This window comes from Lepidochelys olivacea (assembly GCF_965140295.1).
Source record: "Lepidochelys olivacea isolate rLepOli2 genome assembly, chromosome: 15".
Classification (NCBI taxonomy): domain Eukaryota; kingdom Metazoa; phylum Chordata; order Testudines; family Cheloniidae; genus Lepidochelys; species Lepidochelys olivacea.
In genome coordinates, this window is record NC_140425.1 from 34,436,493 (window position 1) to 34,451,512 (window position 15,020).

The 15,020-nt window shown below is 52.1% G+C and overlaps 1 protein-coding gene across 3 annotated transcripts in view; it reads right to left on the bottom strand.

The window, feature by feature from the left end:
• TTC28 (tetratricopeptide repeat domain 28) overlaps positions 1-15,020 on the bottom strand; it is a 504,428-nt gene that overhangs the window by 41,650 nt on the left and 447,758 nt on the right. For all 3 annotated transcript variants that reach the window (XM_084649138.1, XM_084649137.1, XM_084649139.1), the window contains exon 13: positions 9,171-9,311. In XM_084649138.1, the coding sequence (XP_084505264.1) occupies positions 9,171-9,311 (141 nt within the window). The remainder of the gene's footprint in view (positions 1-9,170; positions 9,312-15,020) is intronic.

A 15,020-nucleotide genomic window follows, 5' to 3' on the forward strand; every position in this document is an offset into this window, starting at 1 on the left:
TTATCCAGGCCCTAGCCATCTCCTGCCTTCTGGCCCCCAGAACTCAGCCCACCTCAGCACATCACTGTCCTACTGAGCCCTTCACCATCTTCCCTTTGTACCCTGAATCCAGTTCAAGATCCTCATCTCTGTGGCCCCCCCCAACTCCACCTGGATGGCATCTCTCCTCTCCCTGGGCCTCTTCACTCCAGCTGCACTGTTCCCGCAGTGCCCTTCCCCAGCTCCCATCACTGTGGACAGAACAGCCTCCCAGCATCAGCGTGCCAGGCCCCATCCACTCCTCATCACATCCCCCTCTTGGGTGAGGTTCCCTGCCCTGGGCTGCCCTCTCCTCCCCAGTATCAGCAGAAGGAAGGAAGTGGAATTAAAAGTAACTGCCAGGGCTCCTGATGCCCAGCGGCTGGTCTGGGTGCAATAACTGGACTATGAGCTCCTTAGTGGGATGTGAGCTCTGCCTGGGCCCTTACAGCACCCAACAAAGAACAAGAAGGATGTTTTGAACCATCAGGTCCTGGCCAGGCCAGCTGGAGTCCGAGGAAGGTGTTTAAGCCAAGCGTGCGGCTCTCCCTTCCAGGCACAGCCCAGAGCCACGTCTGCCTGCGCTGGCCATCAACACCTGCACCACCCACCTAGACCAGGGCGCCAGGCCGAGCATGAACAATCCCCTTGATGGAGTTCTGAGTGACCCCGCCCGGCGCGGCAAGTTACAACCCCAGCGAGATGCTCCCTCTCCCGCTGGCGTTCCCATGCTGCTCAGTGCTGAGACCCCGGGGCCAGACTCAACCTCTCCTGCACACGCTGTACGGGCACAGGGCCCCTCCGCCAAACGACCCCTCCCGCCACGTGCTGCTTGGGCACAGGGCCCCTCTGCAGAACAACCCCCTCACATCCCCCACCCGCTGTACGGGCACATGGCCCCTCCGCCAACCCCCTCCTCCCACGTGCACACAGCCCCTCTGCCAAACAACCTCCCCACCCCCACATGCTGTACGGGCACATGGCCCCTCTGCCAAACAACCCCCTTCCCCCCCCATGCTGCATGGGCACACGGCCCTCTGCCAAACAACCCTCCCACCCCCACATGTGCTGCATGGGCACACGGCCCCTCCACCAAACACCCCCCCCCCCCATTCCCAGGGCTGCATGTTTCTATTCCTTGTGCTGAATGTCCCCATTTCTCTGTGCAGGTCACACACACCCACAGTGCTATCAACAGATGACAGAGACAAAAGCCAGAAGTGGGAAGTACTCAGAAACCCAGGAAATCAAAGCCAAAGTAAGTTCCTAATGGACAGGCCAATCAATCCAGTGAAATACATTAACAAAGCCTCTGTTATTAGCATAGATTTTTCTTAGCAGATTATATACCCTGCCAAGGGTAAACCATGCATCCTTGGTGTGTCTTTACACTTACACACTAGGCTAGTATGCCGGTGAAGCCACAGAATCAACACATTACACTCCTTCTGCTCCTGAGAAACACCCTCTTGTTGGGAACACTGGGGCATGGCCACTAGGTAACTCGAGGGGATGGAAGACCACAAGTGTCGATGAAGCCCCCTCGCACTAGGCCCCGGTGTCCTTGGCCCCCCCTCCTGCCTGGAGGCACTCACAGCAGCTCTGCGTGCTAGGCCCAAGTGTCCTTGACCCCCCCGCCTGGAGGCACACACAGCAGTTATGCTGAGAATCTGCAACAGTATGTTGCAGAGTCAGACTGCCTAAAACTAAGCAAGGCCAAACAGGGGAAATATGGAAGAACAATGCTGAATAAAGCAGCTTTATGTATAGTTTAACAAATGATACAGAGAATCAGGGAACTAGCTGGGAACTGGATTGGCTGGCTATATGAATACTTGGAGCAGCTTGCTATTAAATAAGTATGCTAAAAAAAAGAATGTATAAAAGCCTGTGTAACTTCCTGCTCTGTTGTACAGGATTTGAGATTCAAATCTCCCTGTACCTTTTTGAAGCTTCAAATAAACTTTTCTGCTTCTCCACCCCGTTGTGATTATTGGGTGTAGCACACCGGGTAGCGAACCAACTCAAGCTGTTGTTCAGCCTCTCGGCACTGGGTGCCGGCAACACTCTCATCTCATTGACTGACTAACCAGAGGTGGATTACTGCATGGGCCCATGGGGCCATGACTGGGGGCCCTGGAAAAATCTCCCCCTGCTGTGGCCCCAGGCCTCTTGCTCCCCGCCGCGATTCCAGGGCCACAGCAGAGGCACAGAGTTTCTCCAGTCTTAGGGCCGCAGTGGAGTGGGGGGGAAAGGAGTGAGTGAAGGGCACGGCTGTGGGGGAAGGGGCAGAATGGGGCAGGGCTGTGGGTGAAATAGAGACCACAGGCTGAAGGGGGTGGGGCCACAGTTCTGGCACTGGGGGCCCCCCCAATTTGCTCCGGCCCAGGACCCTACGAGACCTTAATCCACTGCTGTGACTAACACCTCTCCCTCCCTAGCCCCCTGACTGCTGTCCTGGGGCTGGCTGCACTCCATTCATGGAAGGAAGGAAGGAAGCTGCTCAGCATTAACTGCACTTTACATTCATGGCCTAAAGGGGAGATGTTTCAAATGGCAATTAGGAGCCCTAATTTAGCACCCTAAGGCTCTCTGAGCCATTGAAAACTCCCCCTACATTTTTACGAAGACGAGAGGTCTGCTTGTGCCTGGAACTGCACATGTATGCTCAGGCATCAGGACTGTGCCTGCAAGACGCTTGACTGTGTGCACAGTTCCCCATTGCAACCACATACACAAATACAGATGCAAAACTGTGCACAGAACTGGGTCCTCAGCATTATACAGAAAGATGATCTAATTCATCCTCGCAGCCCCTGAATGAGGGAGGGAGAGATTATTCCCATTTCTGAAAGGGCCTGAGCCATCTGATGGGACCTAACAGGAGCTATGCGTGCTCAGCACATCTGATAATCTGACTGAAGTGATTTGCACAAGGCTGCACAATAAGTCTGTGACAGAGCTAGGACTGGCCCCAGCCCTGTGCTCGCCCCAGTGGACCAGGTTGCTCCCTGGCTCTATTGTGCTGGCTGAGAGAGCTGATCTCCCTTCATGGAGTTTAACTGTTTTCACGCTTTGCAAAGTGCAGATTTTAAAATCAGTTCAGGAAATCCAAGTGATATTTCCCCAGCTCCACCCAGGCCTCAGCACTCCACTTCTACACCTCCACAGGACTGGGGTGTCCAATTGCTTCTTTGGGGTGGATGGTTGTAGACTAGAGGGCTGGAGTAATGTCCCAGCATTGCAGAAAGCAGCTATGTGCCAGCAGGTGGCACTATTATCCTCTCTCTCACCATTAAATAATTATAACAGACATTTATTACAGGCGGCTTGATTACTCTAATCAGCAAAGTCTCCATCTGAAAGGGTTTTGCAGCCAGGCAGCCTTGGATTTATCAGCTTACCACTCAGATGTTTTTTTATTAGTCCAAATCCAAAGGAGTAACATAAATTGTTCACTTTCTAAACCCTTGGAGCGGGAGGAGAACAAATCCACACAAGGGGAGGAAGGACAAAGCTCCTTTGTGCATGACATGTGAGATCTGGCACCTGCTGCCAACTTCCCCCTCTCTCATGTGCACACACTCCCCCTCCCAGCAGCTCTCTGTGCCAGTGAGGCGGTCTGGCCAAGTGTCCCATTTACAGGGTCTCGGGGCTGGTTTCCTGCAGATGCTCTTGCTGTTGCCTAACAGCAGGCCTGAGCTGCAGCGTTCCTGGCCTGGCTGTGTGCTGTGTGTTCTCCCCTAATGCCTGGAACAACACCTCAACCCTGCACAGACGCTGCCGTGCTGCTGATCTCACCCTTTGCTGCTGATCTCAAACCAGGCTGTGGAGATGACTGCATATCAGTGTCACTGTGCTTTGACCCTCAAAGAGGCCCAAGAGTGACCTTGCAAGCTCCACAGAGAAAAGGGGAGAGATCACGTGCTGCACCTCCCACTGATCTGGTCTAAGGCAGGCCCAAGAGGGACAGACTGGGTAGGACACCTGGGTGTAGGAAAGGGTCACACAGGGAGCACCAGAGACAAGGCTGCCGATCCCACCTCCATGCATCAGGGCCTGGCACCACTCAGGACTCCAAACAAGTCAGACAGTATTCACAGGCATGGACAAAGACCATGAGACAGGAGTCTGGGGGCGGCAGCCGAGCTGGATGGGAACTGATGGGAGGGAAGCTGGGAATGGGCGACAGGGGTTGGATCACTCGATGATTACCTGTTCTGTTCATTCCCTCTGGGGCACCTGACATTGACCACTGTCGGAAGACAGGATACTGGGCTAGATGGACCTTTGGTCTGACCCAGTATTGCCGTTCTTATGTTAAGTGTAAAGTTCTGTCCTTGAAAAGGTTTCTCAGGACCAGGATGGAACTTCAGAGCAGGAGATGTGGCTGACATCTCAGCTAGCTTAGCGCCCCAACCACTGGGCGACTGGCTATTCTGGGCTACAGTTCCCCCGAATCAACGGTCTTGGTTTTGTGATGAAACGCCATGAAAACAAATTTAGAAAGTACCATTTTTCACACACCGAGTTTCTTGTTCTCCAGCCCATGCCCGCCAGAAGCACTTTCACAGCCTCAGAACAGCAGACATCCACTGGACATGCCTCCACCAAAACTGGTACCCAGAGAGCCTAATCCCAGAGATGCCACCCCAGATGCACAGCCAGGATCATTCTCACTCTCACATCGAGCTGCACGGAGTGCTAGAAATACCCAGATTTGAGCTCCCCGGGTCTGCTTTCAACTGGTTCCCGAACCCACAGACCACCCAGCCCTCTCTGCCATGTGGCCTGTGTTCAGGCAGCCCCAGTGCTGCTCAGAGCAGGCCAGTACCCTTAGCCGGCACAGGGCCAATTAGATAAGGGGCTTCTCGGCCACTGCTTTCATCTGTCTCCCGAAAACTCACATCAGCCTAGGCCAGCCAGACACCCCTTCACTGCCTGATCAGGCCTGACACTGCTCCAGAAAGACTGACTACATGCTTCTCCTCCACGAGGGCACAGCCACAGCAGGAGAGCCCTGAACTATTAGGGAAACAGCTCTGCTCTCCTCCGTGCTGGAATGCATGTTGTACGGGGGGAGGTGAGCATGATCAGATACCACAGGGATGGGCAGCAGGTAAAACCCTGAATGAGATAAGACCGACTGTGTCTGGGAGACGGTATACAGGGCGTGTACAGCTATGGTAGGGTCATGGGCTGCTTTCGCCCTTCATTAATTTCAGCCCCCGCTTTGCTGTGCTATGTCCTTTGGGGGCATTCACGCTGGCATGTCGCCAGGCAAACACCCTTCTGATGAACTTAAGCATCCAAATGCAAGACCTGAGCATCCTGCTTGGGCCTTGCATCGTTCTTAGAAAGCATGTCCTTCTATTCTCTATTCATAGACAAAAGACTTCACTTTCCTGCCCCCGCAGCATAAGTGCCAATGAAGCAGGAGCCTCAGTGCCAGCCTGCTGCTGGGTATCCACAGGTTTTACAGCTTCCTGTTAAAAGGTGTATAGTGCCCCTGACTTCTGTACAACACCCTACACTTTGCTTCTGCATCTCACAGCACATATGCAACCAGCAGGAGGCATTAACATGCCGATGCTGCCTGGGTAGACTAGTAATCACGCCCTGGGGAACTAGAGGGTGGTTTTAATTCTTGCTCGCTATTTGATTCAGTTGGTTGATTTTTTAATCTGAGAGGCTAAAATGAGAATGGACAGTGTTCCCACAGTGATTCTCTGAGAGGCCAGACATCCCTTGTTCATTCTGGGCAACAGCAGAGTGGGAACACTATCCATTCCCATTTTCTCTCCTTCCAGCCTAATTCTTTGTCACATAGAACTTAACCCAGGGATGGGCAAACTTTTTGGCCTAAGGACCACATCTGGGTATGGAAATTGTATGGTGGGCCATGAATGCTCACAAAATTGGGGGTTGGGGTGTGGGAGAGGATGAGGGCTCTGAGGTGGGGCCAGAAATGAGGAGTTCAGGGTATGGGAGGGGGCTCTGGACTGGCGCAGGAGGTTGGGGTGCAGGGGGCTGCGGTGCGGGGGCGGTGAGAGCTCCAGATGGGGGTGTGGGCTCGGGGGTGAGGCTGGGGATGAAAGGTTGGGGGTGCAGGAGGGTGCTCTGGGCTGGGACCGAGGGGCTCAGAGGGCAAGAGGGGGATCAGGGCGCAGGAGGGGGTCGGGGTGCAGGCTCTGGGTGGCGTTAACCTCAATCAGCTCCTGGAAGCAGCAGCATATCCTGCCTCTGGCTTCTATGTGGAGGCACGGCCAGGCGGCTCTGCGTGCTGCGCTGTCTGCAGGCGCCGCCTCTGCAGCTCCCATTGGCTGCGGTTCCTGGCCAATGGGAGCTGCAGAGCCGGCGCTTGGGGCGAGGGCTGCATACAGAGCCCCCTGGCTGCCCCTATACATAGGAGCTGGAGGAGCAACATGCCACTGCTTCCAGAAGCTGCGCAGAGCCACAGCACACATGGAGCAGGGCAAGCCCTAGATCCCGCTCCCCTACGGGAGCTCGAGGCAGGGTCGGCTCTAGGTTTTTTGCCGCCCCAAGTTCCAAGAGCACAAATGCCCAAGCAAGAAAAAAAAAAAAAAAAGGTGCTTGCTGGTGCCTAGAGCCGGTCCTGGCTCAAGGGTCGGATTAAAACGTCTGATGGGCCGGATGTGGCCCCGGGCCATCGTTCGCCCACCCCTGACTTAACCTGACTCCTTGCTGAATCTGGGGTTGTGACGAGCAAGCTCTCCCCATTGTCTCGGGCTGTGTGTGTCACATGGCACCAGCTGCACAGTCCACAACACACAGTACAGTAGAACTGAACACAGAAAAGTATCACTGGTCTGCAAAGCTCCCTCTGCCCTCCCCGCTGTGCACAGCCCTTCGTTTAATTGTCTGTCAGGAGCTGACCTGAGAGAAGAGGCCTAGCCAGGCCGGCAGAGGGCAGCTGAACTCCAGCATTGGCCCCTACTCTCACTTTGTTTCCAAGCCTGAGCCTGGAATCAAATGGCTGTGGCAGGATTATGGCGGTCACTAAAACTTCCCTAATTTCCAGGGAAAGTGATTCACATAGCAGGTGTGGTCTCACACGGGCCACAGAAGGGTAGTTCGCTGTTCTACCGGATCTCAACATATTTAATGAGATCAGCAAGGAGATATGGAGCATTTCCAGTGCTACTCCACATCTCTCTCCAGGAGGAAGTTAGGTCAGCGCCTGGAGTCGCAGTCCCCATGCCTCTCCCAGCATCTGCAAACTGACTTACTGCGCGTGCGACTCCCAGGAGACTTACTTCACACACCTCGGCTTCCACGTGACAGAAAAGACATTCAGGCACCATATGACTGACTTGCAGTGAGCCGGGATATAGAATTGATGCACATCACCCTCCTGCAATCACAATAGCTAGTGTGGAGAACAAGCAAGCAAAACGTCCCAGCAGCCCCCAGGGAATTCCTTCCTGATCCCCAGCTGGTGCCCGGGTCATCATGGTTGGGGAAGTTTGAATGGGAGCAAACGGAGATTCTGAGAGTGGGAATGGACCAGTGCTGGTGCCAACGTTTCAGCCCCAGGCTCGCACACGGGGAGCCTCTGTCCCAGCTGACGTGCTCCAGTGGTGATATTAAACACTGCAGCCAGGCCTGACTCCTTTCCAGCTGCTGAGGTGTTGATGTACCTGACCTCAGACTCAGTGTGGAAGCCACAGATCCAGCAGCAGCCAGTGAGTGCTTATTTCAGCTCCACACAGCATCATTATCTGGGGACTGGTGACCCTGGTAAGATTCTGTCTCCAATTTCACTTCAAATGCTGGCTCTAATCAGCGCAGAGATGGGACTGGCTGAGACCTGAGCAAGTTCCAAATACGCAGAAAATGAGCAAAGATTGGGCAGCTGGTGTACAGTGCTACAATTTTCCCAGCTAATTAATGCCATCGTTAAAATTAATGGGAAGCAAACATTTCCAGGAGAAAGTACCGTCGGCAAACAAACAGAAAGCTCTACACTCCAAAGACGTGAGCTCGGTCTGCGCAATCTCCATTTGCCCAGAACAGCACACATCAGACGGGCTGGCGACACAGGGCAGGGTGAGGTTATCAGAGTGCCTGCCACATGCTCCTTGGGACAGAGCCACACCTTAATCTGACTTACAATTCCCTTCTTGCTCGCTCCACGATCCTGAAAATCTCTGATCCCCTCCTAGAAACATGGTCCACAATGGCCCCAAAACCTAACTACTCAGATGACAACAAAGCCCCGGCCAGCGCTGTATTTCTGGGTGAGCAAGGCAGCCCCACACCCCATTCACTGCCCCTTCTCCTTACCTAGCTGTGCAGAGCTGTTGGGTTTCATGGGGATATGGGCATGCCACTGCCATAGCCCCTCGAAGACCTAGCAGGGCTTTCCCTCCTCTAACTTCTAGGATCTGAGTTTCTAGTAGCTATGCCAGACACCCCCCCGGCCCAAGCTGGATCTAAGATGGAAAGCAAGCCTCGCGTACAATGGCCACCTGCTCACTGACAGGCCACCAAGCGCCCCTCCCTCATGCTCCACACTGGGCCAGCACCATGATGGGCATCCCTTCCCCACACGCTCCATGCAGACTCATCCAGTCTGACCCTTGTCAAGGCGCAGTGCAAGATCCTCCTCTCAGAGCAAGCATTTCCCAGTCTAACTAAATTAACCGGGGAGGGAAAGGAAGGGTAGAAAGACAAAAAAACAATGTGTATCCTAGAGACGGGAGAAGAGCAGATTCCTCATGCGCACCAGGGACCTGCCATGCAGACTTTGCACCTGGGAAGCACCAGGGACTGCAGTGACAGCTGATGGTGAAATGATGGACACACACGCAGATGCACAGGCTGTGGAATGCTTGTAGCATGGACAAGCTCCTCTGCCACCCTTTTTAAGAGGCCTTATAGAGAGCATTCGGGAGGTTCCTGGCAGGGGCAGCACATCATAGAACATGGCTCCTACTCTGAACAGCTCTGTTCTCAGCTGCGCCCCTGGGGAGCGAGTTCACATTGTTCCACAACAGCATTTCTATCACACTGTGTCACAACAGGAGGCAGAATCCTACACACCAAAGAGAAACCCCTCAAGGAATAAAGCATCTCCCTCCTGTGCTGGCTGTACCCGCATCCTGCTGGGTGAAGGGTCCAGCTCTCACCTGTTGAAGAGGTTATTCCTGCTGACCATTCGCAGGAAGCCGGTTGGATCAGTTACTGAGTTCAATTTATTGTTCATTTCCTCAAACTGTTGGTCCATGATGTCCCCAGCTTCACTCTCTGTCTCGCTGCTGGCACAGGCTCTGAGGAGAGAACAGCAGAGAAAGGTCAGTAAGGCAGAGCACAGCATCAGCTTCATTGTAAATACTGGGGGGGTGAGAGTAGAACCTGGGCCGAGGACAGGAACTCTCTAGCCTAAGGTCTGTTCTCTTCTCCCAAGGAGACCCAGCAACAGGAGGAGAATGACCCACTCCTCTGCCCAGGAGCACTGCTCAGGGCTCTGGCTCATGACTCCTACAGATGGGAATCCTGGAACCAAAATCCCACAGCTTGTAACAGGCACTGGGGGTTGAAGCCACAGCCTGAAACAGGAGCCTCTGCGAAACTGTGACTCACATCAGAGTGTGACTCACATCCTTGGAGTCTTGCTGAGGCCTTCAGACTTTTAGCACTTCTCGCCAGCAGATCTCAAAGTGCATCATAAAGCAGGCCAGTATCTTTAGCCCCACTTTACAGATGGGGAAACTGAGGCAAAGAACAGGGATGGGACTTGTCCCAGGTCACCCAGAAGAGCTAGGAATAGAACCCACGTCTTCGGAGTCCCAATCCAATCCTCTATCCACTAGGACACATTGCCTCATCGAAACTACAAGCAGTGGGGTGTTCAGCCAAATACTGGCAGCTTGTCCACCATGTCTGCCCTGTGCGCAGAGCAATTCAGCCATGACAGCTGGGGCAACTCCACCCATGGCCTCTTCCTCATGTTTGGGAGGTCAGAGGGAGATGCTCCAATGGAGGATTATGCACAAGTTACCCCTCCCCTCCCACTCTCTTGCCTTCCTCCCCTTGTTTGTAACCTCTCATGCTCCTCCCCGTCCTGGAGGGCTCCCAGTAGCAAGCAGAGTGTGACACACCTATAAGCCCAGCCATGCTCCTGGCCCTCAATCGGTAATTAACAACTCACTACCCTGGGCCAGTGACAAGCTGCAACGTGTTCAGCTGGTTCTGTCTGGCGCAGACACCTCTACATGCTCCCCACTGGCCACACAGGCACCAAAGACCTGCTGAGCGTCACACAGCTCTGTGATGTCTGCATGCTGTTGTCAAAATTGGGCCCACCATCACTTCCTTTGGGTTTTTATTCAAAAAGACTTTGGGGTGGAAAATAAGGGCACAGATGGAGGCTGATTCTGGCTGACTGGAAGATGAGAGAAGGGGAAGGAGTAAACTTCACCATCATGGCTGCCATCCTCCACCTCCTTCCTCCTGACCAGACTCAGACGACACGGCCACCTCCACTGGCTAGTAGGATGGGAGACTGTCTCTCTCCTCCATCCCCTGAGTCCTTTTCCTTACCCATCTTATTTCTTCTTTTTCCAATCCCTCTCCTTTTTTCTTCTAATACGAGTCTGGCTTAGCTGGCCAAGACTGTACATTTTGCAACACTGCTGTAAGCCTATGGCTAGAAAGAGGTGGCTAAAAGCAATGCCCTAAACAGCCCTATGCTGGTACAAGTTTGCCAGGTCTCGGAGTGGCTGGTAGTAAACCATGTGCTAGGCCTGTGTTTTTCCAAGCAGTGAGGTTGCAAGTGAAAGTCAACACCAGAGACAGAAGCTGCATGGTCTCTTTCCTTTCCTTTCCCTTCTCTTTTGTGTTTGTTTGTGTTGTTTTGTCTTCTCAGGAAACAGGACTGGACTTTAACAGCAGCAGCAATGATGGCAGCTCCAACCCATCTTAACTAACCTCTTCTCTTTTCTGATAAAAGAAGAGTTCTTACCATCTTTGATACCACCTAAACGACTATCCAACAAGGGGGCTTCCTTTTAAAAACTCACTCTAGCTTAAGGGAAAGGGAACAAGGGATGCTAATAAAATGAAAGCCTGACTTTTTAACACTTTACATTTCAAATGTTCGAACTCTTTTTTCTGTCTTTCCTGTGTCTAAAAGTTTAAAAGAACTTTTACTGGTGTTTTCACCATGGTACCAAGCAGACTGAGGTCTCTGGATACCAAACCCCGAACTTTGTTTAGAACTGTTTAATGCTGGACAGTGACTGGGTCACATTAACACCTTTGGCCCATATGTTCTATCTAAATTCATACCACACTGCATGCTGAGTGAAGTGTTGTGGAAACAAGAACCACACACAGTCCCCTGAAACAGAGGGCACTGTGCTGGGAGGCAGGAGGGCTGAGTAGTAGCCCAGCTTCTCCAGAGCGTACTGTATTTCTCTGCATTTCACCTGCCTTGTTATTAACCAAGGCCTCAAACCCGATCTCCAGAGAAGGCAACTATCACTCACCTAGTTCACAGAGTGGTCACTGTGGCTGCACAAGGACACTTAGTAGAGCTGGCAACAGAGCCCAAATCTCGCTTGACCACACTGCCTTTTAGACTGTGCCAAATTCTTCATACTGGATAAACAATGGAGGCAGCAGTAATGTTCCTTACATCTGGCATTTCTTAACTTTCAAGTGTTTGACTTTGTGACCTAAATAATACTTTTTTAACACACATTTTGGTATTTCCTAGGGTGTGGTGTGTTTGTGTGTGTGTGTGTGTGCAGGGCTGTCCCTAGCAATTCTGGGGCCCTACACAGCTCCCCCCGGCCATGGTGGCGTGGCTGAGGCCTGGTCACTGCACTCCCGCTGCCGGAAAGTGCAGCCCGGCTGCAGAGCCCAGGGGAGTGGGGACGGGGCTGGGCCTGCACTCACCAGTAGTGCCAGCCCGGCTGCAGAGCCCAGGGGAGGGGGGGCTAGGGCGGGGTCCCAGGGGAAAAGGCGGATGGGGGGGTGGAGCAGGGGTGGGGGCCTGGGGAAGAGCTGGAGCAGAGGCTGGGGAAGAGCTGGAGCAGGAAATTTGGTGCCCCACGCAGCTGCAAGCTTTGTGTATGGGTAAGGACGGCCCAGAGCGGGGTTTAGGAAAAAGCTAAAAACAAGTTATATTATGTGCAATTGTAACACCCCCTGTACGTATTACATAATTTGCATAGATGTCACACACACAGCTGCCCAAATCTTGGTAGCTATGTGCACACCCTCCAGTGTGGGCCTAGTCACTTGGAACACAGACTGTCTGGTCACTGACAGTGGCCAACAGGATGGTGTTTGAATGCATCTGCCAGCTGGGGCTCTCCCCGGAAATGACACTGGCCATGAAAGAAGCCAGGAGGGAGGCTTTGCTAACCCATTTCACACTCATGGTACTTAGCACAGCTCTGCAAGAAGGACAATCCTGGTCTCTATGCTTATGGCAGTCCCTACCCTCTGCCATATGTGTGTATTTGTGCGGGCACATGTGTTGTGTGTGCAAAGCATAGAAACACCCACATGGAAGGTAATTTAATGGTGCACACACACGCCTATCTGTGCAAATGTGTGCGCATGTCTGTCTGTGGGAATATATGTCTAATCTTGCTTTTCTTCCCCTGCCCCAATTCTCTCTCTCTGTAAAGGTTATATATTAGTGGCTTTAAGGACTAACTACAAACCAAGGAGCAAAGGCACATTGTGAAATCTGCCTGCAGTCACAGACTTAGGGTGCCCTGCTGGGCCCAGTCACAACTGAGCAACACTTAACAGCATCCACATGCCCCAGCACTTAAACAGGAATTAGCTGCAGAATGCCAGCAGGAATGAAAGGTTTCAGAGTAGCAGCCGTGTTAGTCTATATTCGCAAAAAGAAAAGGAGTACTTGTGCACTTTAGAGACTAACAAATTTATTTGAGCATAAGCTTTCATGAGCTACAGCTCACTGCATCGGATGCATTCAGTGGAAAATACAGTGGGGAGATTTATATACACAGAGAACATGAAACAGTGGGTGTTACCATACACACTGTAACGAGAGTGATCACTTAAGATGAGCTATTACCAGCAGGAGAGCAGGGCGGGGGGGGGGGATGACGGGGGAGGGGGACGGGGACCGGGACCGACCTTTTGTAGTGATAATCAAGGTGGGCCATTTCCAGCAGTTGAGAAGAACGTCTGAGGAACAGTGAGGGGTTGGGGTGGGAAAATAAACATGGGGAAATAGTTTTACTTTGTGTAATGACCCATCCACTCCCAGTCTGTATTCAAGCCTAAGTTAATTGTATCCAGTTTGCAAATTAATTCCAATTCAGCAGTCTCTCTCTGGAGTCTGTTTTTGAAGTTTTTTTTGTTGAAGAATTGTAACTTTTAGGTCTGTAATCGAGTGACCAAAGAGACTGAAGTGTTCTCCGACTGGTTTTTGAATGTTATAATTCTTGACGTCTGATTTATGTCCATTTATTCTTTTACGTAGAGACTGTCCAGTTTGCCCAATGTACATGGCAGAGGGGCATTGCTGGCACATGATGGCATATATCACATTGGTAGATGTGCAGGTGAACGAGCCTCTGATAGTGATGTGATTAGTCCCTATAATGGTGTCCCCTGAATAGCTATGTGGACACAGTTGGCAACAGGCTTTGTTGCAAGGATAAGTTCCTGGGTTAGTGGTTCTGTTGTGTGGTGTGTGCTTGCTGGTGAGTATTTGCTTCAGGTTGGGGGGCTGTCTGTAAGCAAGGACTGGCCTGTCTCCCAAGATCCATGAGAGTGATGGGTCGTCCTTCAGGATAGGTTGTAGATCCTTGGTGATGCGTTGGAGAGGTTTTAGTTGGGGGCTGAAGGTGAAGGCTAGTGGCGTTCTGTTATTTTCTTTGTTGGGCCTGTCCTGTAGTAGGTGACTTCTGGGTACTCTTCTGGTTCTGTCACTCTGTTTCGAGACACCACTGACTTCCTGAGGAAACTACAATCCATCGGTGATCTTCCTGAAAACACCATCCTGGCCACTATGGATGTAGAAGCCCTCTACACCAACATTCCACACAAAGATGGACTACAAGCCGTCAGGAACAGTATCCCAGATAATGTCACGGCAAACCTGGTGGTTGAACTTTGTGACTTTGTCCTCACCCATAACTATTTCACATTTGGGGACAATGTATACTTCAAATCAGCGGCACTGCTATGGGTACCCGCATGGCCCCACAGTATGCCAACATTTTTATGGCTGACTTAGAACAACGCTTCCTCAGCTCTAGTCCCCTAATACCCCTACTCTACTTGCGCTACATTGATGACATCTTTATCATCTGGACCCATGGAAAAGAAGCCCTTGAGGAATTCCACTATGATTTCAACAATTTCCATCCCGCCATCAACCTCAGCCTGGACCAGTCCACACAAGAGATCCACTTCCGGGACACTATGGTGCTAATAAGCGATGGCCACATAAACACCACCCTATACCGGAAACCTACTGACCGCTATTCCTACCTACATGCCTCCAGCTTTCATCCAGACCACACCACACGATCCATTGTCTACAGCCAAGTTCTACGATACAACCGCATTTGCTTCAACCCCTCAGACAGAGACAAACACCTACAAGATCTCTATCAAGCATTCTTACAACTACAATACCCACCTGCTGAAGTGAAGAAACAGATTGACAGAGCCAGAAGAGTACCCAGAAGTCACCTACTACAGGACAGGCCCAACAAAGAAAATAACAGAACGCCACTAGCCTTCACCTTCAGCCCCCAACTAAAACCTCTCCAACGCATCATCAAGGATCTACAACCTATCCTGAAGGACGACCCATCACTCTCATGGATCTTGGGAGACAGGCCAGTCCTTGCTTACAGACAGCCCCCCAACCTGAAGCAAATACTCACCAGCAAGCACACACCACACAACAGAACCACTAACCCAGGAACTTATCCTTGCAACAAAGCCCGTTGCCAACTGTGTCCACATAGCTATTC